We start from the raw sequence: 27144 nt of genomic DNA on the forward strand, positions 1-27144 counted from the left end.
ATTCAATTAAAATCCGAATTTGACAAAGGCTCCATTTTCAGACGGAGTTAATAGCAGTTATCCAGTTTTGATCAGCATGGCCCAGTCTCACTCACTATAATTCTTATCCCTATATGTGCTGCAGAGAAAACATTTTCTTCAGGGGAGCTCTTGATATACATTAGGGACTGAGGCAAACTGAAACATGAATGACGACTAGGGAAGCTACCTCTTGTGTTGTATTCTGTAATGTTGCGCAAGAGAACACAATGCAGGTCTTGCAACGCAACAGAGCAAGTTCAGTCCTTCATACAAACCAGCCTCCATCCATTGACTCCAGTTATACTTCCCACTGCACTGGAAAAGCATCCAGCACAATCAACGATCCCTCTCCTCCCCGTTACACTCTCCTTCCACCGTCTTATTGGGCAGAAGATAGAAAAGTTTGAATGCATGTATGAACAGATTCAAGAACAGCTTCTTCCATGTTGTTGTCAGACTTTTGAATAGACCTCTCAAATACTAATTCTGATCGCTCTCTCTCTGCAGTTGTAACACTGTATTCTGCACACTGTTTTGCTACCCTTATGCACTTGATATGATACTATCTGCCATATAGCATGCAAAACAACACTTTTCACTGTATCTTGGCACATGTAACAACAATAAATCAATCAATCTGGAGGACTAAACTGGATAAGACCATAAGATGACAAGACATAGGGGCAGAAATTAGACCATTCAACCCACTGAGTCTGCTCCGCTATTCAATCATGACAGATACATTTTTCAACCCCATTCTCTTGCTTTCTCACTGTAATCCTTGATCCCCTTTACAATCAAGAACCTATTTAGTTCAGTCTTAAAGATACTCAATGACCTGGTGTCCACTGCTTTTTGTGGCAGCGAATTCCATAGATTCACCGCTCTCTGGCTGAAAGACATTTCTCCTTATCCTTTTACTCTAAGGCTGCACCCTCAGGTCCTAGTCTCTCCTACCAATGGAAACATCTTCCCAAAATCCACTGTGTCCAGGCCATTCAGTACGCTGTAAGTTTCAATTAGATTCTCTTCCCCCCATCCTTCTAAACTCCATCAAGTATAGTCTCAGAGTCCTCAAATGCCCCTCATATGTTAAGCTGTGCACTCCTGGGACCATTCTCGTGAACCTCCTCTGAACATGCTCCAGGGCCAGTACATCCTTTCTGACATATGGGGCCCAAAACTGCGCATAATATTCCAAATATGGTCTGACCAGAGCCCTATAGAGCCTCAGAAGTACATCTCTGCTTTTATATTCAAGTCCTCTCGCAATAAATGCCATCACTGCATTTGCCTTCCTAACTATTGACTCAACCTAAAAGTTGATCTTGATAGAATCCTGGATTAGAACTCCCAAGTCTCTCTGCACTTCAGACTTCTGAACTTTCTCCTCATTTAGAAAGTAGTTCATGCCTCTATTCTTCCTACTAAGGTGCATGACCTCAAACTTTGCCATGCTGTACTTCATCTGCCACTTCCTTGCACACTCCTTTAACCTGTTCAACTCCTTCTGCAGCCTCCCAGACTGCTCAGTGTTACCTGTTCCTCTAACTATCTTTGTATCATCTGCAAACTTAGCCAGATGCCCTCAGCTCTGTAATTTCGATTGTTAATGTATAAAGTGAAAAGCTGTGGTCCCAATACTGATCCTTGCAGAACACCACTTGTCACTGGCTGCCATCCTGAGAAGGACCCTTTTACCCCCACTCTGTTTTCTGCCAGGTAGCCAAGCTTCTAACCATGCTAGCAGCTTGCCTCTAACACCATGAGCCCTGATCTTACTCAGTTGCCATTTCCTCCTTGGTGATGGCCAGCATACTCAGCTTTGCCCCATCATGCTTGAAGTTTTGGGAAATTACTCGTGTCTTCCACCGTGAAGACTGACACAAAGTAATTATTCAGCTCTTCAGCCATTTCTTTGTTCCCCACTACTATTTCTCCAGCATCATTTTCCAGCAGTCCAATGCTCACTTTTGCCTTATTTTTCCCCCATTATATATCAAAAGAAACTCTTAGTCTTCCTTTATATTACTGGCTAACTTACCCTCATATTTAATCTTTTCCCTCCTTGTTTCTTTTCTTGCTGCCTTCTGTTCATCTTTGTAAGCTTCCCAATCCTCTGGTTTTCCATTGTTCTTCGCTACTTTATATGCTTTCTCTTTTGCTTTTATGCTATCCCTGACTTCCCTAGTGAGCCATGGTTGCTTCATCCTCCCTGTACCATGCTTCTTTTACCTTGGGATGAATCTCTGCTGTGTCTCCTGAGTTACTCCCAGAAACTCCTGACATTGCTGGTTCACAGTCTTTCCTGCTAGGCTCCTCTTCCAGTCAATTCTATCCAGCTCTTCCTTTATGCCTTTGTAGTGGCCTTTATTCAGCTGAAATATTGTTACCTCTGATTCTATCTTCTTCCTCTCAAATTGCAGAGTGAATTCAATCATGTTATGATCAGCGTTTCCTAAGGGTTCCTTCACCTTCAGCTCCCTTATCAAGTCTGCCTTATTGCATAACACTTAATCCAGTATTGCCTGTTCCCGAGTGGGCTCCTCCAGAAGCTGCTTCAAAAAGCCATCTTGTAGACATTCCACAAATTCCTTTTCTTGTGAACCACTACCAACTTGATTTTCACAGTCCACCTGCATACTGAAATCCCCCATGATCGTTGCAACTTTGCCTTTCCTACACATCTTTTCTAAGTCCTGATGTATCTTGTGCCTTAGCTCCTGATGACTGTTTTGAGGCCTATACATGACTCCACCTAAGTTATTTTTAATCTATGTGGTTCCTCAATTTTACCCACACAGATTCTACACCATCTGACCCTACTTCATTTCTTGCTATTGATTCAATTTAATTTCTTACTAATAAGGCAACCCCACTCCCTCTGCCCACCCGCCTATCTTTTCAATAGCATGTATATTCTTGAATATTCAGCTCCCAATCCTGATCCCCTGACAGCCTACCACATCATATCTACCAATTTCGATCCTCGTCACAAGGTTAATTTACCTTATTTCTTCTATTGCGTGCAATCAGATATAACACTTTCACTCCTGTGTTAACCATCTCTCTTTTCGCTGTCATTCATTTGTTCAGTGTGCTTGAAGTTTGACTGCTAATCCTTTCCAAACACTCTGTCCTATTTGTGTTTGTGCTGGAGATTTCAGTAACCTCTACTGAGTTCTGCGGTCTTATCTCCTCTTTTAATTCAGGTTTTCTAATTTCCCCAATAACTGTACCCTTCCCCTCCCATTTAGTTTAAAGTCTTGTCTATAGCCCTTGTTGTGTGATTCGCTATGACTCTGGGCTCAGATGAAGACCATCCAACTGAACAGGTCCCTTCTTCCCCAGTACTGGTCCCCAGTACTCTCCAATGTCCCATGAATTCAAACCCATTTCTCCCACACAAATCTTTGAACTACGCATTTACCTTCTGAACCTTATTGGCCCTCTGCCAATTACCTTGTGGGTTCAGGTAGCAATCCAGAGATCATTACCTTTTTGGTTCTGCTTTTTTATTTAGCTCCAAGCTGTTCATACTCCCTGAGCAAAACCTCTGTCCTAGTTTTCTCTGTAGTTCCTAACTGCAACCATGGGATTATGAGGTAAAACTGTAATTGTGCTAGGATATCTGCACCCACCAACACCACCACCCCCATGTGAAAGTCGGCAATGAGCCTGTCCTGCTCCCAGGAATTTCTCCATACACATTCTGTTTGGCTAAATGCAAGACACTCATTTATATCTCAGAAGGAAATCCACCTGAAAGAAGTTCACTCATCAAATGACTGTGGAAGCAATGGCCATTGAAAGAACTGCACCAGTCCCGAACTCTTAATGGGCCTGGGAGTGAGCATCTGCAAAGGAGCTACCCCCTTCTCTGCAGATGAACCATGGGAGGAGGTGGTGTAGTGGTAATAACACTGAACTAATATCCTTGTATCCCAGGCACATGGGGAATAGGTTTCAATTGAACCATGGCAGATGGTGAAATTTAAGTTTATTTTACAAATTTGAATACAAAATAAAATTAGCTTTTTTGCAAGGTTTGTGAAGGTTTGTAGCTCAGGTTGAGGTTTAGGGTGTAGGTTTGCTCGCTGAGCTGTAGGTTTGATATCCAGATGTTTCATTACCTGGCTAGGTAACATCATCAGTGGCAACCTCCAAGTGAAGTGAAGCTGTTGTCTCCTGCTTTCTATTTATATGTTTGTCCTGGATGGGGTTCCTGGGGTTTGTGGTGATGTCATTTCCTGTTGGTTTTCTGAGAGGTTGATAGATTTAGATACCATCTATGTGTTTGTTTATGGTGTTGTGGTTGGAGTGCCAGGCCTCTAGGAACTCTCTGGCATGTCTTTGCTTAGCCTGTCCCAGGATAGATGTGTTGTCCCAGTCGAAATAGTGTTTTTTTTCCTCTGTGTGTAGGGCTACGAGGGAGAGAGGGTCATGTCTTTTTGTGGATAGTTGGTGTTCGTGTATCCTGGAGGCTAACTTTCTTCCTGTTTGTCCTACGTAGTGTCTGTGGCAGTCCTTGCATGGAATTTTGTAGATGACGTTGGTTTTGTCCATGGGATGTACTGGGTTTTTTAAGTTTGTTAGTTTTTGTTTGAGAGTGTTGGTGGGTTTGTGTGCTACTAGGATTCCGAGGGGTCTTAGTAGTCTGGGGGGTCATTTCTGAAACTTTTTTGATGTATGGTAAGGTGGCTAGGGTTTCTGGCTGTGTTTGGTCTGCTTGTCATGGTTTGTTCTGGAGGAATCTGCGGACTGTGTTTTTTGAGTATCCGTTCTTCTTGAAGAACCACAAACCCCAGGACGCCCATCCAGGACAAACATATAAATAGAAAGCAGGAGACAACAGCTTCGCTTCACTTGGAGGTCGCCACTGATGTTACCGAGCCAGGTAATGTAACATCTGGATATCAAACCTACAGCTCAGCGAGCGAACCTACACCCCATAAAATTAGCCTAATGACAGTCATGTACTATTGTTGATTGGTGTAAAACCCATCTGGCTGATTAATAGTTTTTAGGGAAGGAAAGCCCCTCCCCCTCCTTATCTGGTTTGGCCTACATATTACTAATAATCATGCGGTTGATTCTTAACTGTCCTCTGAACAAGTAGGGGTGAGCAATTAATGCCGGCAAAGCTAGCAATGCCCACATACCACGAATGAATAAAGGATACTGGCCACTTAAAGGGTTGGACTGGTCAAGGCTGCCAACTCCTCCCCCATCATATGAAAAAATGCAGTGGGATTGAGGCAAGGTACCAAGAGTGGGACACCTGTTGTTATATCTGATTTTACTCGCCCTTCCCATCTGACCAACTGGCCTTGACAATGCATAATATTCTGCCTATGGAGTGCAACTACACATTGACTGCAACACAGGCGTTATCATAGCAGATCATGCTTTTCACTGTTTGGAAAGATCAGTAAAAGTCTGGTATTGTTCATAACAAACATCAATTAGGAGTTGGCCTGCTCTGCTTAAAGATGAGGTGTAATGTGATTGCAGCAATTGCTACACTAAGTAAATTTCATTTTGAAAAAACGGAGGACGGGGGCTCCAAGATTTTCAGAAGTTGCATTGGAATTCTTGGTGCAAGAGGGGAACGGAAGAGCTAAGTTCTATATCCACAGAGCGAAGTTCTATATCCATAGAAGCCTTCCTGACATGCATCAAAAGAGCATTGGGCTTGGAAGTCAAGAACAGGAGCTGAACCGTGAGGAGCTTGAGGACTGCTGCAAGAAATTTTCAAAGTTAACAAATCCATCGTCAAATCCCATGTGCTGCTAAATGCACAAGTAGATGCAGCTACTGTTCAACATCTTCACCTGCTTATTGGGCACTTATCGAAATCTTCACCAAATCATACTAACTCCAATATTCATATGATTCATCTCATGTATAAAAATTACAGTGCCATTGTAAACCCCACACCCACATCACAATTTTGAACAAGTGGGTAACTGGAGGTAGCCAGTAATTGAAGGGGACCAGCACATCTGCATGTCCTAAATCCAAAAGGAGACAGGTTTAGCCAGCATCAGGCCAGTGTTCAAGCTGTACTCAATACCAAAACCAATGAAGATGTCAGCATCCTCATACCTAATCTAATTCCTCACGTCCAACCTCTCCCTCAACTCCACTCTCTTCTGATTTAAAAGCTGCAAGTGATGTAAATATGCAAGTTGCTGCCACACAGCATTCTCATTATGCTTATTAATTTTCAGATATCAATAAATGCCAGTTAATGAAGAACTCTAAGGAATGAGTGATGATGATGCAGAAGTGGTAGTGACACTTGCACGCACTAGCTGAGATACTGACACTGCATATAACTTGGAGGATATATTACAGGCAGGATCCACATGTGGTGAAATATTAGGCATGAATGACAGTCCAGGTAGGAGACAAGGATAGTGCAGGTGCCAACTTGTCAGGGAGAAGACCATAAGTTCAGCAGCAAACAACTCAGCTGAGGACGTTGACTGATGAAGGGCTTATGCCCGAAACGTCAATTCTCCTGCTCCTCGGATGCTGCCTGACCTGCTGTGCTTTCCCAGCAACACACTCTTGACTCTGATCTCCAGCATCTGCAGTCCTCACTTTCTCCTGAGCACATTGACTGGTATGCCTACAGAGAAATGCTGATACGTACGAATGGTGCAATGGAAAACCTGCCAGAAAGCTTGTGGCCAATTTCAAACAGCATGGAGAATTCCCAACACCAGGTGCACACAGGGCATGCACACAGCTTAAAACTCATCCAAAAGAAATGAAATAATGGGCAATTCCATTGTTACGATTGTGGACCCAATCATGATACAACATCCGATGGCCATGGCCAGTTTCTACTGAGCCAAAAGCAAAACCCACCCAATATCGGAGTGCTACAGGGGAGGGTCAGAATAGTGTTATGCGAGGTCACCTTGTTGCTATCAGATCATGACTGTGAACTCTAGCACACAAAGGGGTTTGCAACTTGTCACAGCAATCCATGTCCATCAAACAATTTGCTGGGATTGCTGGGACATCATGGGGTGGCATGGTGGTTCAGCGGTTAGCACTGCTGCCTCCCAACACCAGGGACCCAGGCTCAATTCCCACTTCGGGCGACTGTCTGTGTGGAGCTTGCACATCCTGCCCATGTGTGGGTTTGCACCAGTGTCCTCCCACGATCCAAAGATGTGCAGGTTAGGTGAATTGGCCCTGTTACAATTGCCCATAGTGTTCAGGGATGTGTAGGTTAGGTGGATTAGCCTGGGTAAATGTACAGCAGTAGCGGAATGGGTCTGGGTGGATTACTCTTTGGAAGGTCGGTGTAGACTTGTTGGGCTGTAGGCCTGTTTCCACACTGTAGAGATTCTATATCTATATCATCACAGACAATGAAGATTCTTCATTTCTCTGGAAGACAAGTTTCATTCTCTCACCAGTGCCTCTCCATCTGTACCTTTGCAGTTTGATCATACAGCCATGCGGAGTTAAAAATCACACAACACCAGGTGATAATCCAACAGGTTTATGCGGAAGTACAAGCTTTTGGAGCACTGCTCCTTCATCAGGTGAACAAACCCATGTGAGATAACACAGATCATAGCCTGGTCTCTAGGCTGTAAGCATATCAAGGCCCTCCTCCAAAGCCAACTACAGATTCCTCTACTAGGCAGCTTTGTTGCAGCTATTATGATATATCATAGAATCTGGGGCACTAGGCCAAACAATGATAAACAGCAAGGGAATGTACAAAGGTGATGAGTTGATCTTTTCAGATAATATGGTATGATTTCAATTATAAGCTTGAATTAGAAAGTTGATTTAATGGCTTATTTATTTTTGCATGGTGGCAGCCAATGGAAAAAATGAAGAGAAGACCTGCTAATGGTGCTGAATGGGGAACTGGTGTTACAGTCACTGGAATTGCACTCGGGTATGTTATGTGCAGATGATCCGGTCAGACAGAAACTGTCTCAATGGTCTTTTGTCTTCCTCTAACCCTTTTTTGCCTCACATCTATGTGTATTCATGCTCTTTACTTCCTTACCCTTTATCATCAGGGCTGTTCCCTCATGATGATGAGATTGGGCAGCTCCAGCAGAACAACAGAAAATCCAACATCTGCTCTGCCATTTAGTGCCAGGGATTATGGCACATTGTATGTGGGGGCTTGACTTTTATTTTATGGATAGTGCACAGATGTGCATGTATTGTGCACTAGAGTCATTAGCCATGGCCTCTTTGCAATACAGCCAAAGTCAAGTATATGTATCAGGGTGACTTAACTTTGCAGCTTTTTTGGGGGGTGGGGACATGGGGAAGAGTAGAAGGTCAGAAAAACAATGACAGAAGGGAACTGAATAATTATTGGGGCAGGGCGGCCTTTCTACAGCCACAGGCATAAATGTAATGGTAGCAATCATAACTAATGCAAAAGAAGAAACACAACACAAGAATAAAAGTTTTAAATTAGGGATAGATGAATTTTACTCAACTGTGATGTGATTTGGCAAAAAGCATATAGAAAGCAGTTGAAGGGAGATGAATGTCACAGCAACAGGACACATCAGGATTCAGAACGGATATGTTCCCATAAACTGAAATCTAGAACCTCCCACTGGATTTTGAAAAGTATACTGTGGGTAGGTAAGGCATACAGAGAAAGTTTGTGTTAGATCTAAAGAGTTTAATACTGCAAGAAACCTGGAGAAGTAATGAAAATTCAGGAATAAAGGTGAAAATAAAATCATCAAAGCAGAGAGAAGGCCTGAAAAAGTAACAGCAAGTAAAATCAAGGTAAGTCCAAAGGTGTTTTATAAATAGATAAAGAGCAATGAAATAAGTAAAGACCGAAAAGGGCCATTAAAAGACCTCAAAAGGTGACTTGTGTGTGGAAGCACAAAACATGGACATGATTCTCAATTAATATTTTGCATTTGTTTAAGAGAGAAGGATAAGGTTAGGGAGGAGGAATGTGAAGCGTTGGATGAGATCAACTTAATGAGAAGGGAAACATTAAAAGCTTCAGTGTACTTGAAAGTGGTTGATTATCAGGCTCACATGAACCGTACCTCTGCACAGGGAAACCAAGCAAAAATAGTGGAAGTTCTGGCTATCAGTCTCCATGTACTTGAAGACTAGAGGACTGCTAACATTGTATCATTGTCCTAAATGGGAGAAAGGGCATCCTGAATAACTACAGGTCCAAAAGGCTAATCTTAAAAAGAAAATAAACAATGATGGTATAAATTATCATTTAGGGTGCCTTGAATTAATCAAGCAATTGGATTTTATGAAGGGAATCTTATATCTGACTGATTTGTTTGAATTTTGAGACAAGTTAATTCAGAAGATGGAAGAGATTGCATTTTACATGGATATTATCACAGTTTGTAACAAGTTCTTATACGAGATTGATCAGGATTTTAAAAATCTTAGCGATTCCAAGGATAAGCAGTGAGGCCGACCCAAAACCAATTCAGTAGCAGAAAGCAAAGAGTTATGCTTGTGCATTTTTGTGATTGGCAAGTTGTTTCCATAGGGGTTCCACAGAGCACATTTTAGTGTCCCTTTGAGTATATTGTATATCAATAATTTAGCCTTAAATACAGAGGGCATGGCGAAGAAGTTTGCAGATAATAAGAAACTTAGTGTGCATGAAAGCTGAAAAATGCAGAATAATACAAACAGGCCAAATGGGTAGAAAAGTGTCAAATGGAATTCAAACTGCAGATATGGGAGATGAGGAATATGGGGAGGTCAAATGCCAATAACACCCAAAAAATTTACATTCCAAAAATTGCAGAAGAGCTGAAAGACTTTGGAGTGCGTCTACATAACCCTTAAGGTATGAGGTGGTCAAGGAAGCATATGGGATTCTTTTCATTTTTGCCTTTATTATAATAAGTTATAATAGAACTGTATAAACATTCTTTCGACCACAGTTAGACTGCTATGTCGTGTTCTAGTTACTGTATTACTAGAAGTATGTGATCACTCTAGAAGTTCATAATGAAGGACGCCAAGATTAGAAGTTGAGTGATGAAGCAAGCATGGTTAGGTTAAAGCTGCTTTACTTGGAACAGAGGAGCCTATTAATTGAGGTGCATAAAATTACAAGGCATATAGGTAGAGTAGATAAGAAGGATCTATTTCAATTCGCAGAGAGGTCAATAATCAGATAGAATACATTCAAAATGATCAGTCAAAGGTTTAGGGATAAATTGAGGAACAATCGTTTTTCATCCAGAAGGTTGTTGAAGGGATTGTAGAGGTAAAACCCTCATCACATTATAAAACACTTTAATGTACATCTCATATACCGTACACTGTAGGTTTCTAGACTGAGAGTTAGAAAGTGGGATATAGACTGGATAGCTCCTTCACTGTTGGCAGGGACATTACAGGCCAGACAGTCTACTCTTAGGCAGTTTTTTTTTAATTGTTCAACCTCTCAATAGATAATGTTTGAGGCCTAGGAACTAACTTTTGGTTTGCTGTGGTGGTTTTAATGTAATCAGCATTGTGGGCTGTCACACAGTGCAGGTATCATGACTACTGCCAAGATACAAGGCATTGTCCTGGATGATTCAATGCCTATCGTCATACATTAGCTAGGTGTTGAGGGGGTGGAACCCCTTCATTTCCAGTATATGCATCATCTGCAAAAAGTGATGAGCGTGCAGTCAATAGCACTTGGCATTGTGAAGATGCTTGCAAGCTCAGCAACATTGTAATTTTGCTCTGCTTACTAGTATCTGGCAAGAAGAAATGAAATATTTTGCTGTGTTTAAATAGGGAGCCTTCGGACCTCTTTTATTCCACATTACACAGAAAACTGCAACTGTGTCAAATATCTTCAGCTCCAGTTTTTGCAAGGAGCCACACACATAAAAATGCATCACCACAGTTAGCATAAGTCACTAGCAATGAGGTCCTGAGGTTGCAATTGTGGGTGCAGAAAATGTCAGGTTTCAGTGAAGTGCAGACACCTTACACTTTGTTCCTTGATGATGTTCAGGGAAGGGAATTGCTCCTTGAACACTTTGTCAAATATGCCATCCAGGTGACTGCCCTTCTCTCCACCACCGTCTCATCCTCCAAAAGTTTGTCCTGCTGCCGTGCTAGACCAACAGTTCGTTCTCCAAGTCACATTATATATCAAGAGGAATGGGAGAAAGTGAGGACTGCAGAAGCTGGATACTAGAGTTGAGAGTTTGGTGCCGGAAAAAACACAGCCAGTCAGGCAGCATCCAAGGAGAAGAATTGACATTTTGGGCATAAGCTTGATTCTGATGAAGAGCTTATGCTCGAAACATCAATTCCCTTGCTCCTCGGATGCTCCTGACCGCTGTGCTTTTCCAGTGCCACAATCTCGACCAAGGAGAATGGCTACTACACTACTCACGTCTAGTGGTTTGTGCAGAATCCTTGAAAGTCTGCAAGACGTTCTCTGATTGCTTTTGTATCTTGTAGCAATTAAAGACAACACTAAACATTTGCAAAATCATAGAATGAGAAGAACTCAATCAGCAATTAACCAGTCAGAAGCTGATCCCTGTATGTAGCACAGGTGCTAAGCATGTGTTCAGGGTTACCACCTATTTGTATGTTGAGGTCCAAAATGGCATTGCTGATTGATATAGTGGTCTGGCTGCTCTGTATACTTTGGTTTATATTCAATAAGACAAAAAAGGCACCTGGCATCATTCGCTAAGTGTCCACAGGCTCTGTGAATGCCATTTTGGAAAAGATACAGACAGCACAGTGAAAACAGGTGCCAATTCTTGAACTTGCATGATAAAAAGCATTTTCACGGAGTAACAGCAGTGTACGGAGACAAAATAGAGGATGCTAAACTTGTGATTGCGACTCACTTTAAAAAAACTCAAGGTAATTTGTGATATTTATTTGGTACAGATTCATGCAAGTGATTACTAATTCAGAATACATTGTACTACTAATTGGGCCTAACAAGAGTCTCCAGGGTAGTATTCAAATTATTAGCTGATTTAAAATGTTTGTCTAATTACTACAATAAACCCTCTTAATTCAGCTTGTCATGGATCTATACATAAATGTGTTATTTGAATAGCTTGGTGACATGGCTTGTTAGTAAATTAAAGTACTGTGTGACAAATGCAGGAGTGGAGAGGTAAAGTTCACCAATCTGCTAGCAGAGTGCTCCCAATCATACATTGTTAAATCTCTGTAGGCAACAGACAGAGAACAGGGAGGAAGAGTGGGAGGGGGAGAATGGGTAAGGAAGGTCTAAATTCAATAACCCAAATAACTGGAAACCTTATACTGTCTGCTAATTATAATGGTTGTGGCATACAACCGAACATGTCTCAGCAAGACAATATTTAAAGGTAGTCTGCATTGCTTTGACCTGTTAAAAGACTGAAATGGACCGGAGTAGCATGAACGCATGACTACTGCCAGGATAGTGAGCATGCCCCAACATAATGTGCCAAACACAGTCACCAACTGCACATTCAATGAGCATTTGCCCCATTGTGATTTTCATACATTTTAACATTGAGATGTAATATCCACAAAGCCAGAAGGGTCCATTCAATGGCATTTGACAACACAGGGAAGTCTGCTATACTGGCAAAGCTCTTTGTGCAGTCTTCCTCATTCTTTCTGCTCAAAGAAAACACTAAAGTTGCTTCTTCTGAAGAAACTCTTGTCACTGTGCTAAAGTAGCAAAAATTGATAAACTGATGAGATAATAGTCATATTGCCTGTTACAGTTTCAAAACATACCGTTACAAAGAAATCGATGGCTACAATCCCCTTCACAGTCAATGGCAGAGCCATCCTTGCCCATTCTAACACTGCAGATCTGGTCCGAAGAAGTTGCACAGTACTTCTTAACTATTTTCTTAATGAATCACAAACACGAACTAGAGAATGGGAACTGTTCTTCGAAGACACAGTAGGTAAGAGTTCCTCTGAAGAGTGCTTCACCCATCCTCTTCCTTCTGTGAGCAGCTGGTTTTCTTGGTCTCTGACTCTGCACCAACTGATTCTAATGATCATCCCAAGGGGAACTGCCCCTACAGATCCTACGATTGAGAGCAAGTGGTGCAGTCACAAGCAATGTCTTTCTCACATACCACACCACTCTCTGTATACTCTACCAAGCACCGTCAACTCCTCCAAATGCCTAGTACTTACACAAACTCAAAGAGAGCCAGCAGAATGTAAGCAGCAAATAATCCTGTTAAATCATGCATGTTGGGGTTTGGCAAGCTGTAGAATACATGTTCAGTCATGCACGCTTAGGGCTGATTGCTAAGTAGGTTTGAGGGCCCAAAAAGTTACCAATCTGATATCAAATTAGTACTACATGCTGCCTGATGTCATGATCAGCCAACTCTGCATACTGTTGCTACATGCACATTAGTGCTCACACCAACGTTGTCACCATGATGTCAATGCTACCAAGGTGATGGAGCTGAACTTTGCAGCTAAGTTATTGTGACACCATGATTTTTTTTTTGATGAACAGGCCAGACAGTTCAAAATTGTCTTCTAGTGACCTGTTATGTGATAGCGCTGGCATAATAAACTATCCTCTATGCCTGGAAATGTCAAGGAACTGCCTAAACAAAATTACAAAATAAAAACACAACAAACAAAGTTTAAAGAAATCAGGATTAACACAACAGGGCTCATTATATGGAAATTGGTATGTGACACACTATGGAAACAAGAATGCAATGTCCATTGTTAGTTAGGCTTAGTGCTTGAGGACAACAAGGAATAGGATGTCAATAACTCTTTAAAAAAACCTTGCTATCTTCTGCCAAGAATACACTGAAATTCCACTGAGAAATCTGGCCTGTGCCACATCTACATAAGTGAATTATCTAAGGTATATCATAATATCAAATGTTAGAACAGGGTAGTAAGAGGAAAACCTGATCATGGGTTGAAGGAGAATCCTATAGTATGTACAGTGTAAAGGAATCTATGGAGTGTATTTTTTGTTCAGCTCATTGCCAGATGGTGCTTGGACGAGACTATATCATGTCTTGAAAAGGATAGAAGTACAACTGCAATGAATACTCTCTCCCTCTATTACTACATGTAAAGTTATAACCAACATTTCGCTAAATGCATACCGCTACATTTCTGCCAAATGCAACCAACAGTCATTCTATGGACAAAATGTGATTATTGGTATTTTACTTATTACTTTATCAATAAACGAATTATTAAAAATGCATTCTGGTAAAGATAATGATGTATCATGTGGAGTTATAATGAGAACATGCTGGTTATTTTTGGATTATAAGTGATTAAAAAGCAATGTAGGAATTGAACCAGGTAAAGGTAAAAAGTAGCTATTGTACAGAATGCTATCAAAGTCTAAAGCATCTCTTCCACATGAATAGTTGCATAGCACGTGATTTAACCATAATACCTGTCAAGATATTCATGCAGAATAGCTGCAAAAGCTCATCAGTTCAGAAAAGCACTTGAATCAGTAAAGGAACACAGCAGAGTTGTATGTTGATGTGGTATGAATTGGATAGTATTGTCATCCAAAGTAGTGTACATAAGTAACACCCTGATGTAGATTTTATACACAATTTATATCTGAAAATGTGTTGCTGGAAAAGCGCAGCAGGTCAGGCAGCATCCAAGGAGCAGGAGAATCGATGTTTGGGGCATGAAGAAGGGCTCATGCTCGAAACGTCGATTCTCCTGCTCCTTGGGTGCTGCCTGACCTGCTGCGCTTTTCCAGCAACACATTTTCAGCTCTGATCTCCAGCATCTGCAGTCCTCACTTTCTCCTACACAATTTATATACTTGTTACAGAAGACTTTTCATCCTGGATGAAAGACAATTGTTTAGATATTCCCCACCCTCTTAACCAAGTTTTTCTTTGCTAGATTTGTAGAGGGCAATGAAACGTAAATCAAATTTTAAAACGGTCAGTGCAGCTTTATAATGCTGAGCATGGAACAGTGGGAGTGTTTGTAAGGCTCTGGTGCGAAACATTTAAAAGTAAATAGAAAAGACATTAGGTTGTTTTTGATATTGGAACTTGTGGCATTAGTCTTGCAATGTACAATTTCCAAGAGTTGCAGCCAATGTTATTTTAAAAACGACTTCAATCTTTCAGGCAGTTGGATTAAATGGCTCTGCCTCATGGTGTGGTTGGCCCATTGTTTCAGCTGCTTGGCGTGATGACAGATTAGACACTGGGAAATCTGCGCCTAATGTGCAGATGATCTTGAAACTGAACTCAGAGAGGTAGATAGGTACTAGGTAGAAGTTCCATCTTGCTTGAAATGTTCCTCTCAATAAGAAAACCATGCCAATGATCTGGCATGCATTGTACCTTCAAGATGGGAAAACAAATCAAAGGCATTTCACAGTACTGTAATCAGAAAAAAATGGATACCAAGCCAATGAAGTTAGAGGAGAGATAGTAAAAGAAGTGAGCATTAAATATTGTCTTAAAGAGGAAACAGAAATGAGAAACAGGAAGGATTTGAAATTGAACCCAGAGTACAGAGTACAGAAGATATTAGCTGTCAATAAAAAGGATGCAGATGGAGTTAGATTCATAAAAACACAGAATTCTGTGGGAATAAGAGTAGTGGTCTGGATAGAAGCTAGTTACAAAGTTCAAGAAAAAGGCCTTACACGTGAATAAACATAAGGATGATAATTATATATCAAACGTGTTGGTGGCTGGGAACCAATGTAAGCCAATAGGGAAACAGCTGGTGGATGAGTAGGACTTCCTCCAGATAGGTTATGGGTAGTAGCATTTTGTTGAGCTGAAGGTTATGGAGGTTAGCCAGGAAAGGAGTGGAACAGTTAAGAGTAGGAGGTGACAAAGGCACAGAAGAGAATTTCTGCAGCAGATGGGCTAAGGCAGGTGTGGAGACAGGCAAGGTTACAGAGGTGGAAGCAGGCAGCTACACATAATATTTGTCACTATTTAGATGTGAAAATTTGCTTGCCTGTCTGATTTTAAATAAGTGAGAAGAGTTACATAAATGATGCTATTCAGTTTTGACTGAAACTGAACTGGGTTCTTTCAGGTAATGTGATTGTAAACCTGATTTAACAGCCCACAGTAAAGTTACCTGCTGTAGCATGATAGCCTGTTGCTGCTGAAGCAAAGCCTGGAGTTGCTGAGGAGTCAGTACTTGTTGCTGTAAAATCTGTTGCATTTGCTGGGGAGTTATCACTTGAGGTGTCATCATAGCCACTGATACTGGAACCTAAAGACACAACACATGAGAATAAGGAACAAAATATTTCTAAAGCTGTACATGGACTTATAACAATTATCATCTAGCAGAAAATTGCTGAGTGAAGTGCTGAGATTGTCATATCAGTTTCAAGCTGTATCCCAACATGATTCAATCAAAAACTGCAATGAAATGGTATATTAACATTTTTTTTTCTTTTTATCTTAGCAAAGATTGAATCCAAAAGTTATGTATTTTCTTTTTATGAAGGCACTGACATGTACTCTTTGTCCTTATTTTCTGGGTCAGTGATTGACAGGAATTGGACCAAAGAACAGAGGTTGGTCGCTCTTAAGTACATGGCATAAAAAAAAACTTTCCAATCCCATGACTGAAACAGAGTTTTAGCAATTAGTACGGTTCAATACTTATAGCATTTCAAAATATGAAATCCTGTATGGAGCACGGCAGCTTTATTTAAAAAAAAACATACTATGAAAAATGCAGACTTACTACATAAAGTAGAAATGAGAAAAAGTGTTTATATTTCTATGACTAATATCAATCTATCACTAACACAAATGCTAGTTTTGAATGTGAACATTGCCATTTCTTAAAAGAAGGCTCCAGTATGATCTCAATTGTTCATATACTGATTCAAACTATGTGGTTGTTGATAGAGCCAGATATTTCATATTGCTGACATACCCAAAGCAGCTTTCTCACTGACATTTCAGTGACAAACAGTTACAGTGATGAACCTGATAGCATTTCACATTTGCAACTATTAATGTGTCCAAGTGCATGGACGTCCTTCTGAACTGAAACGGAGTAAAACCTGCACATTGTGTATGAAGGATGATGTCTTGTTCTGATAATGAAGCCGACATTAAAATGACAGTCTGTCTCAAACAACATTGCATTGTTATTTTCATGCTAACATTTCATAACAGTATCATAAATTTTGCATGTTAGTAGAATGAAACTCAGTTTTTAAATCAATCATTACGGTTTGTTGAAATGTTGGGATATCGGATATAAATTTCAAGCTTATCAAAATACAAAGCTTTTTCAATGCTTTTTATAAAACTGAACGCAGAATTTTTAAAAATGTTTTATCAGATGGAAAGTATTAATATTATCTCTGATTAAAATACATTTGATTCCTTGTAAAATTTATTTAAATGTCACAATTATTTCAAAGATATATAGCTTAATGTTTGGATACTATTCCTAAATTCTATTTGGTTTCCATGCATTCATACACAAATGAAAATTTCCATTGATCACACAATAGTAGAAATATGAAAGTGTAATCTGATCTATTGCTTTATATCATCCTGGGGGGATATTTTCGAACCTAAAAATAGGTTAGTGCCAGTGAAAGGATTTAAAAAGGTATTGAATAACAAACCCTAGTACAGGATCCAGCAAACAAACTCCTGCATCTTGATGCTGTGATGATGCATTTCAGTATTTCTGTAGTTAAGAGCTCTTATTCTATTTTATCACTGATTTCTTCTTCCATTTGCATAGCGCATTCACTTTCCTAATTTTACAGTCATTATGCACTGATGTCCTGATTTCTCAGCATCACTAATCTCGACGAACTTAAATCACTGATGAAGGTCAGACAGATGAAGGCACATTCTAAACTCCACACAGAGCTTTCTTTCTCCATCATACTAATTCATTTCTATTAAAATATCTGGACTTGCCAAGTTTACTAGCTACTTTCTAGGTGGAGGGGTAATAGAAGTTCACACTTTAAATGTACAAGTGCTATCCTATTGTCTTTTCTGCAATAACTAATGTCAGAAATCAAAGAGCATGCAGCATTGGCAGTAGGCTATTATAACATACACTTTATTACACACTACTACAGAGGTCATTAGCAGCAAGAATGATTGTATTGTTCTTAACCTATTGATCACTCCAACTACTGCCATTTAATCCCTTGTTGAGTGACTGAAAACTGCTATAAGGCACACTGTAGGGAATCCTTTAACACGACAACATATAACCCAAGCTTTGGACATTATAAACAAGTGTATAGAAGCTGTAACAGAAGGTACGTTTATGCAAAAGATAAACAAAATATACAAATCTGTTACGAACCATTCACCAACATAATGCTACACTCAAGACACTGTAAAAAAATTCCAGCTTACGAAGTGAAACTAAACAAAACAAATACTGAATTAAAAAGTTAACCAAAGTAATATTTCTTTTACAAGATTTTAAATTTAACATGATATTTATGAACTGCATTATGTACGTATAAAATATATTGCAATAAATGACTGAATAAACTTACTTCATCATAATTTGGTAAAGAACAGTTTAGATAAATTGTTAACATTTGTTTCAAAGACCTGCTCTTGATTTTGAAAAAAAAAATTTCATTTCACAAAGTGAAATAAAATGCTTCAATTTTGTATGCTAAAATACATCATACCTTAAGTTCATGGCTGGTGATAGTCAGATAAGCAAGATCGGATTCTGATAAAACCAGTTTAAAAAGCAGAGACAGATAATAACGAGTTAACTCGAGAGGTAAAAGATGATTTGAAGTTAAAAGAACAACCACAGTGTGATGTATTTTCCTGTATGAAATTTTATTTGTGACCTTATGAGTTTTTCAAGAGTAATTTATATCATGCAGTAAGTGGTGCAACAGAATCCAAAGGCATACATCCATTAAAAACACAGACCTTTCATCTGCTGCCTTGCAAACTTATACTGCTACTTCCTTAAGAAACATAAAAATCAATTTGCTTTTAAGATAATGAAAGTTATGTGATAGAACTAAGTTGTTCATTCCAAAAAGGTCTACTCACTTGTTAACAAGCCCAGATATGACTTCATTAATTGGATGAGTTGCTCAATCCACCAGGCAGTTATCATCTATCAATCATATACTTAATCCATCACAAGTTCATAAATACTATCACATTTATGAGAGAGAACAACCTGTATTTGTGGGCGCTTTATACATGGATTGTGTATTGGATGTTCAAAAATTAAAAGTGCTGACTGACACTTGGTTGTAACTACACTCACATCTCCAATAAAAAAACCCAATGGATTTCCGAAACTACAAATAATAACTTGCCTCAAGTGAATAGTCGCACTCGTGCCTAAAGCCTTGTGTGTGCGGAATATGAATAACTAAACACCTTGATGTATAAATACTATTTTAAGTTTTAATTTTAAAGCCACAGCCAAAGAGAAAAATACAGTTTTAAGCCCCTGAAAACACACTAAGTGCATCAAAGCCAACCAATTACTTTTGAAATGTAATTAACATTTTCTTTCTGACAAACACAACAGGGAATCTATAAAGCAAGATATCACAAACTACAAAAGATATAAACAACTAACAAATTAAATTTAGTGTTGAGATTGAAGGAAGAAAGCTGGTCAAGGTACCAGAACTCCCTGCTTAATTTCAAATAACATTGTGAGATCTTCCACATTCACGTGACAAGTAACTGGACCATGAATTAATTCCATATTGTTGATGAAACAACCTCCATCAATACTGCTGTGATGTGCTAGCCTGGTTTATGGTCTTGACCCCAAGATCTTCTGACTCAGAGCTGAGCAAAGTCCTAATGAACTTTAGCTGATACTGTTTAAAGATTCAAATATTTTACTTGACTTATAAATTAATACATTAAAATTTAAAACATATCCTGCTCACCCTTTAAACTTTAATAAACTGCACTTCACCATTCAGAGAATGCAACTTTTGAACAAAGCTACAAATTGGATCGTGAGATAAATCAACTCTATTTTTAAAACTAAACCATAGATTAACTTCACTACTTAACCTGTTTTCTATTTACATTTTGCAACAAATTTGATCTTAAATTTCAGCCCACAGGTATATGTGCACATGTCCAGCAACCAAAACCTACCAAGCAGAGACAGATCATAAGTGAAAACAGAAAGTGTTTGAAAAACTCAACAGGTCTAGCAGCATCTGTGGAAAGAGAATCAGAATTAACATTTTGAGTCTGATATGACTTCTTCAGAACTGAAAGTTTCAGCACTGGAAATTTGACAGCTTGGGGACATCACATGCATACATGAAAATCACGTGTGACTTTGTGAAAATCTGTTCAGATTGATTAAGGTGCACAGTAAAAGATTTAAAATCAATGGATTAATGGGCGGACATCTTTAATAAGTAAGCAGAATATTATTACAGGAAATGGCCAAAAATATCATATTTGATGAGGGTGATGACAACTCAAATGACATAAAATGAAACCAAAGGGGTTAATGATATAAAGTTGCTTCCCAAGTTTTACGTGAATGCTTTATGCAAAGTGCCACTAGGTAAAATATGTGACAAAGAATGTGTTTGCTAGATGCACATGATAAATGGTGCCATTTCATAAATTCCTAGATTTCGAGAGTGATATTAAGAGAATTACAGGCAGAAGTGGGTACTGCAGATGCTGGAAATTAGAGTCAAGATTAGAGTAGCACTGGAAAAAACACAGCAGGTCTGACAGCATCTGAGGAGCAGGAAAATCGATGTTTCGGGCAAAAGCCCTTCATCAGACTCCTGATGCCTCCAACATCAATTTTTCCTGTTCATCGGATGCTACCTGACCTGCTGTGCTTTTCCAGCACCACTCTAATCTTAAGAGAATTACAAACAGCCCCAGACATAAGATATAACTTCCTTCTGATGGGAAGCTAATAGGCCATTAATTTAGTAATGTTGGAAGAAATAGATAAAAACGTAAAATAACAGAGAACTACAACAGGTGTTATGAGGTACTTATCACATTATGAAACCTTGCCAAAATCTTCAGATTGTGAGACTTCATGGAGAACACTGACATCATATTTAGTTTCTTAAATACTGCAGAAATTATTTTCTACAGCTTTCGTTTTATTGTGAAGCCTGCAAACATTTCCTAATCATACGTCCATATTCATAATAAGATCAAGGAATCACTTTTGTCACTGTTGGGTCTGATGGTCAGATTTTTTTTTTGGACCTTCAACATGAGTTTATTTTCTTCAGTTCTCCAAAAACAGAAACAGAAGCAATTAAAGCTTTTAGAGCCGTGTTCATCTTTAACAATAAGTAGCTTTTTTACATTCATTATTCATACTATCGAACACAAAGAAGAAGCTTGCTCTACATAAATTATTAGTTTTAGTGCCATTCTTAGTCACAAAGTGCAAACACCAATGCAGTTCAAGTGACCGGACTAATTTACAATGAATTAGAAATTACAGTAAGTTTATTGCTAGTTATATTTATGTAGTCTGTGAATACCTAATCAGGTAAAATATTAATACTTGACTGAGGCTCTGTAGACGTATTTTGCAAAAATATGTATCCAATTATTCTGTGCTAATTCCAGTTCTCATAATCTTTCAGCAATTAAAAGTTAAATCCTGATACACAAGAAAAAGTTATACTCGATCAATTTCTGATAAAAATGAGGGAAGAATTACACCATTGCACAACCAGATTGGATTTGTTTGCCCGTCATTGAATCTGGATTACACATCTTTCCTAAAAGTTTAATATATTTATTTGCATGTACCGAAATTGCAAGAGAAAGACAACAAAAAGAACACTTATTCTGGAATTCACAACATAAAAGGGAACGAGGGGAAGTGAAAGTTCTTTTTGTTTTTACCATATTTATTGACCATACAATTGAGACGTATGGGAGTAACTACACCTTGATCTAAAGTAATATTTGGAAGAGAGCAAGACTTATCTTCACTACTTTTTCTATTGAAAAGGAACATAACTGGATTTTCCAAATCCTGCACCAATAGATAACCCTTCCTATCCAAATAACAATTAAACTCTTGCAGTTTCTTAGATAGTATTAGCACTGCATAATAATTAACCCTGCAAAACCTATTGCTGTACTGCTCTGAGGAGGATATTAATAACAGAACAGTGATCAAACTTTCTTTCTTATTGGAATGACACAGCTGAAGTGGGACTTTAAAGATATTTGGTAATATTTACAGCCAAGAGTTAAGCTTTTACATGAACTTTTAAGTATTATTCTAATAGGCCTTTTAGACAACCTGCTCATCTGTGGATGCCATCTTCATCTAGGTAACAACTAGTACATAAAATTGGCTTAGAGGGACTTGCTCCTGTTTTTCCCCTCCCTGCTTGCCTATGGAGAACTGCTTAACTTATTATGGCCTCTTCCACAACTGATCTGAAGTGTGTGATTTTCTTTCAACAATATTCATGCTCTCCACAAATGTGTTATTCTTGTTTCCATTCATAGCTGCAAAGCTCCAATACAAGAACAGAAGAGATTTACTTCAAAAGTGAATCAACATTGAAATCCTTTTCTCTATCATACTAAAAGCATAAACACCATTTCATTTGGAGATTTCACTGCCTTTCAAATGGCCATATTCCAAGATTCAAAAGTATTTTATCAAAAATCATTTTTCAGATTATTAATTAACAAATAGATGCCATTGTTGAATGCTTACATTTAAAGCAAGTACAAGGCTTACATTGGAATAGATTTAACAAAGAAACTGAAAATTTTACTTGCATCTGCTTTTTCAATAATTCAAGCAATGACTTGGTCACTGCAATTTATGTCAGTCTGAGGTTTCAATGTCACTGCAATTACATAAGATGAAACTTAAGATTTTTTTGCATGAAGTCAAGTTTAAATAAAAAAACAAAACTGACCTAATCTAGAATCAAAGTTATTTCTATGTAAATAAAGTACACAACATGTTTTTGTGCCAGGTAAAATGCTAATCGCATTAACATTCAAGACAATCAGAGCAACAGTAGATTCTATTACTATTGGAAACCAGGAAATATTAATATGCAATCAATAATTACCTATTCAATATGCAAGAGATATTTTTCAGGCTTTTGCTTTAAATAATCTGCGCTAGGTCAGACATAGAAATTATTTACAAAGGCAATAAACTTTTTAAAATGACCTTACTGAAATGACTTTATTATATAAAAAAAGAAAATGCAATGTGCAATCTTGACATTTACAAATCCTGTATAATGAAGCAAATGATATTTAGCTTGCAGGTTTGTTTTTAAAGAGAAAATATAAAACTCATTACCTAGGAATGTGATCAAAAATCGAAGATCTCTCTGACTACACAAAGCATATTTATTTTACCTGTCCCACTAAAAAAAAAGCCTTGATGCCACCATACTATATTTTGTTACAGGGGAGATTAGCTGTACACATGTGCTGATCAATCACATTTTTGCAGAATGTAGCCATCTATAAAAGACAAAATATAGATTCTGAAAAAATGACACCATTAAAAGAAGGTGAATGCGTGCCAAATGTTTTACTACGGCAGCAGAAAGTGCCCTTTCAGCAGCTTTTTTCAAGTGACGAGAAAAACATTATTCAAATCTTTCAGCAAATTAAATTAAAATATTATATTGTCCATGAAAGCTTTAACAATTCACAAGGCGGTTTACAGATTTTTAGCTTGGTTTTTATGCATTCTAACACTGCCATTAAAAGAAATATCGGACTGTGTCCAATTTGGGGCATGGACCCGCATACTACTACATCCTACTACAGCCCCAGCAAAGTGGCATGCCAGCTTCACTAAGGAAGCACTGGCCATCTGCAGCTTGCAGTCACACTTCTAGGGCCATTTCGCTGGTGACAGAGTCCAGCAAGTTCAATCAGTTCAGGTGGCAGCTGGAGCATCCAAGCGAGATTGGACAAGGCAGAGGGCACTCAAGTTGGAGGGGAGTGGTGAAAGACAGTTTAAATATGCAGGGCGGAAGTGGGTACTGCAGATGCTGGAGATCAGAGTCAAGATTAGAGTGGTGCTGGAAAAGCACAGAAGGTCAGGCAACATCCGAGGAGCAGGAAAAATCCATGTTTCAGGCAAAAGCCCTTCATCAGGAGTTTAAATATGCAGCCAAGACATAGGCTCTTGTTTTCTTTGACTCACAATAAGGGCCAGTAAAATAATTTTTTGTTGTGGTTGGCAATATTCAGCGTTCCCTTTCAGGACCACTGATTTGGCTTTGCTGCATCTGTAGAAAAATTAAGTATGGTAAGCATACTGTGCATACTGTAGTTAGTTGTAGGACATTTTCACAAAGGGAACACAAGTAGGCATTGTGTCCATTGCACATGCATTCTGGGAACCTAAACCCTTTCTCAGGCATGAGCCACTGGACACAGAGCAGTGTGAACAAATAGGTCAGTTAGAGCACTTCGAGAACAGAAGGAATGCACACACATCACCTGCCATGATGGATCTTTAGGCATTTGTAGAATGGGGGTATGTTTTTCATGTCTGGGAAGATGTATTGAAATTGCTGTTAAACATGTTATATTGACAGCAATGATCATCTAAAATGACCTCACATCAGAATGATTTCTGGTGATATTTACAGCCAGGTAATCTCTTCATATAGGCTCAAGCGCACTTTACTCACAGCTGGCAGCTAATGTAAATGCCACAAGAGAGTGATATATATGATATATATATATTATATAATATTGACTTTCGTTATAATACTAAATAGTAATTACGTATCAGCACAAACATTATACTATGCAGATTTGTAAAAGTGGAAAAGTCAAATAGTCGATCAAAAGAAACAATGAAAAACAAATAGGAATGCAGATTTGTAGCGAAATGCAAACTTAAAAAAAGATGCAACATTTATCCCAAACACCACAAAACATCATATTAAAAACAGTACATATCCTAAATGTATTGTAAGAACAATACAAGCAACATCAGCCTAGAGTGAAAAGCTAGTTCATCGACATCTCTTTTAATGCTGGACATTCACTCCATTATTCTGCTGGAGTCATAGTTCAGACCTTTCTGAAATATTTTAGCATCACAACAGTAAAAGCAGTATACTGCTCCTTGATGAAGGAAAGTTTACCCCAGCTGTTTAATCAGTCTCTTAAATTTTTAATTTTCATTCAATCATCATTAAATGGAGAACAGTTAATGGGCCATGTACACAGTAGCCTATGCATGTGCCTTGCATTGCTCTACACGCCTGCAGAAGATTTAATTGAAAATAGCCTCCATTATAATAAGGAAAATATATTACATATATTTCTGAAGACAAGGTAAATGATGTAATTAATAGAATACGCCGACAGTATTGATTTACAAGTTATGGGACAAAATCAATGGTTGGAAGCGTAGATACGGGGCTATAATTTTTAGTTAATTGGTTACAGCAACATATAAAATGCATATTTCTAGCTGTTACTGCAAGGGAAGTTTCGATGTTTAAAGTTACTATTCAACACTACATTGCAGAGGAAATGGTATGTATCTGTCTACTTTGATAAGATGTCAATCTTAATTTGAAGAAGTGCAACAAAAACCAAAAGGTTTTCTACAAATAATTATGCACTGTTTTAGGTTTTAATAGAAAGGCTGCTAGAGAATATCCTGGGAGGAGTATTCAAAGCACAAAGTACAAGAAGACTGGTAATCAAATCAGGACGACCAAGATGTGCAGTCAGAAGCTACAAATCTCAGATATGTACTCATGCATGCATCTGAATTATTACATTCCAACCAGAATTTTAGCATAACAGTTTGCTCATTTCAGTCATTCTGACATTAGAAAGCTGAACATTTCAGGTTCTGTATTGAACACTTTTAAACTTTTATTTAGTTTAAACACAGAGAGTGCAGCACGCAGCCTGCACCAGACATATCCTTTGGGTAGATAGGCTATACATCACTTCTAAGCAAAAGGGTGCAAATTAGATTCTAATGAGAAAACATCAGTCGCTCCTCTGATGATTTCACTATTCACTGATTCACTCCTAATGAAGACACACTCTATCCAGAATGCTCTTGAACTGTCAGAGGTCAAAATGAATTCAAAAAGCCAAAAGCAAATCAAGACAAATCGGAAGCATTGAAAGAAACCTTTTTCAGAGTGGTGTGGCAATTAAAGTAATTGCACAAAGAGACAACTTCTATCAATGGCAGCAGAAATTAAGCTGCCAATGTTGTAACAGGTTAGATGAAAATCAGATTTTAATGTATGCTTCCTCATGTCATCTTGTTTTGTCAGGACATCAAATAAAATTGAAAAGTACAAAATAACAAGCCCCAGAGAAAATCAGAGAGGCTGACCTTTCTGATATTGTTGGTTTACCATGTTCAGAAATATTTTAATAATAATGAAGTTGACTTCAGTAGCAAGGGTAAGTCATGCAAACAAATCATGTCTCATCTCTTTAAAAAAAATCTTTCCTTAAGTCAAGGCATGCTTACAACAACTCGTGAAATTCCATGAAAGCGCAACATTAAAAATTACAAACCTGAAACAGCGATTACAGCATTTTCACAAATTCTTAATGGTAACACACCAACTCATGGCTAAATATATCAAGGTGATAGCAACTGTGCAATGTTTGTATAATAAAGTAACTACCTTTATTTCTGTGAAGAACACCATGCCATTTTAAAGCACAAGTGTTCCACACCCTTATTGCTCAGACTCAAAATCATCAGAAATACATTATTTTTAAAAGGGTTTTTATTCATTTGCTTGCATTATTTTATGGTTCCAAAACTGAAGATTGCAACTACCTGCTTCAGACTTTAGGATAAATAAAACAGGATGCCTAAATTTGTTTCATTTAACTTTTCAGTTGATAGTATTTTACAAACAGGAAGCCATATGCATAGATATGTAGCTTAGACAATAGATTTAGATTTTAATTTCAGTTCAGATTGACAACAAAATCATGTTAGCATGGAGCTTCAGTGTGAATGGTCATATGCATGCATTTAATAATCTCCCAAAATAAACAAATAATTTTCCTCTGAAGGTCATTTTTGTTTTCTTTTGAACAAGCAAACCACTAAAAAGGA

At 38.4% G+C, this 27144-nt stretch overlaps 1 protein-coding gene across 21 annotated transcripts in view; it reads right to left on the minus strand.

The window, feature by feature from the left end:
• The window catches only part of foxp1b (forkhead box P1b), a 478263-nt gene that overhangs the window by 122565 nt on the left and 328554 nt on the right, over positions 1 to 27144 (minus strand). For all 21 annotated transcript variants that reach the window (XR_011962055.1, XM_072582560.1, XM_072582559.1 and 18 more), the window contains one exon: positions 16141 to 16278. Coding sequence is in view for 20 of the 21 variants with exons in the window: in XM_072582560.1 (XP_072438661.1) it covers positions 16141 to 16278 (138 nt within the window). In the remaining variant the exon portion in view is untranslated. The remainder of the gene's footprint in view (positions 1 to 16140; positions 16279 to 27144) is intronic.

This window comes from Chiloscyllium punctatum, chromosome 12 (assembly GCF_047496795.1).
Source record: "Chiloscyllium punctatum isolate Juve2018m chromosome 12, sChiPun1.3, whole genome shotgun sequence".
NCBI classification, from domain to species: Eukaryota; Metazoa; Chordata; class Chondrichthyes; order Orectolobiformes; family Hemiscylliidae; genus Chiloscyllium; species Chiloscyllium punctatum.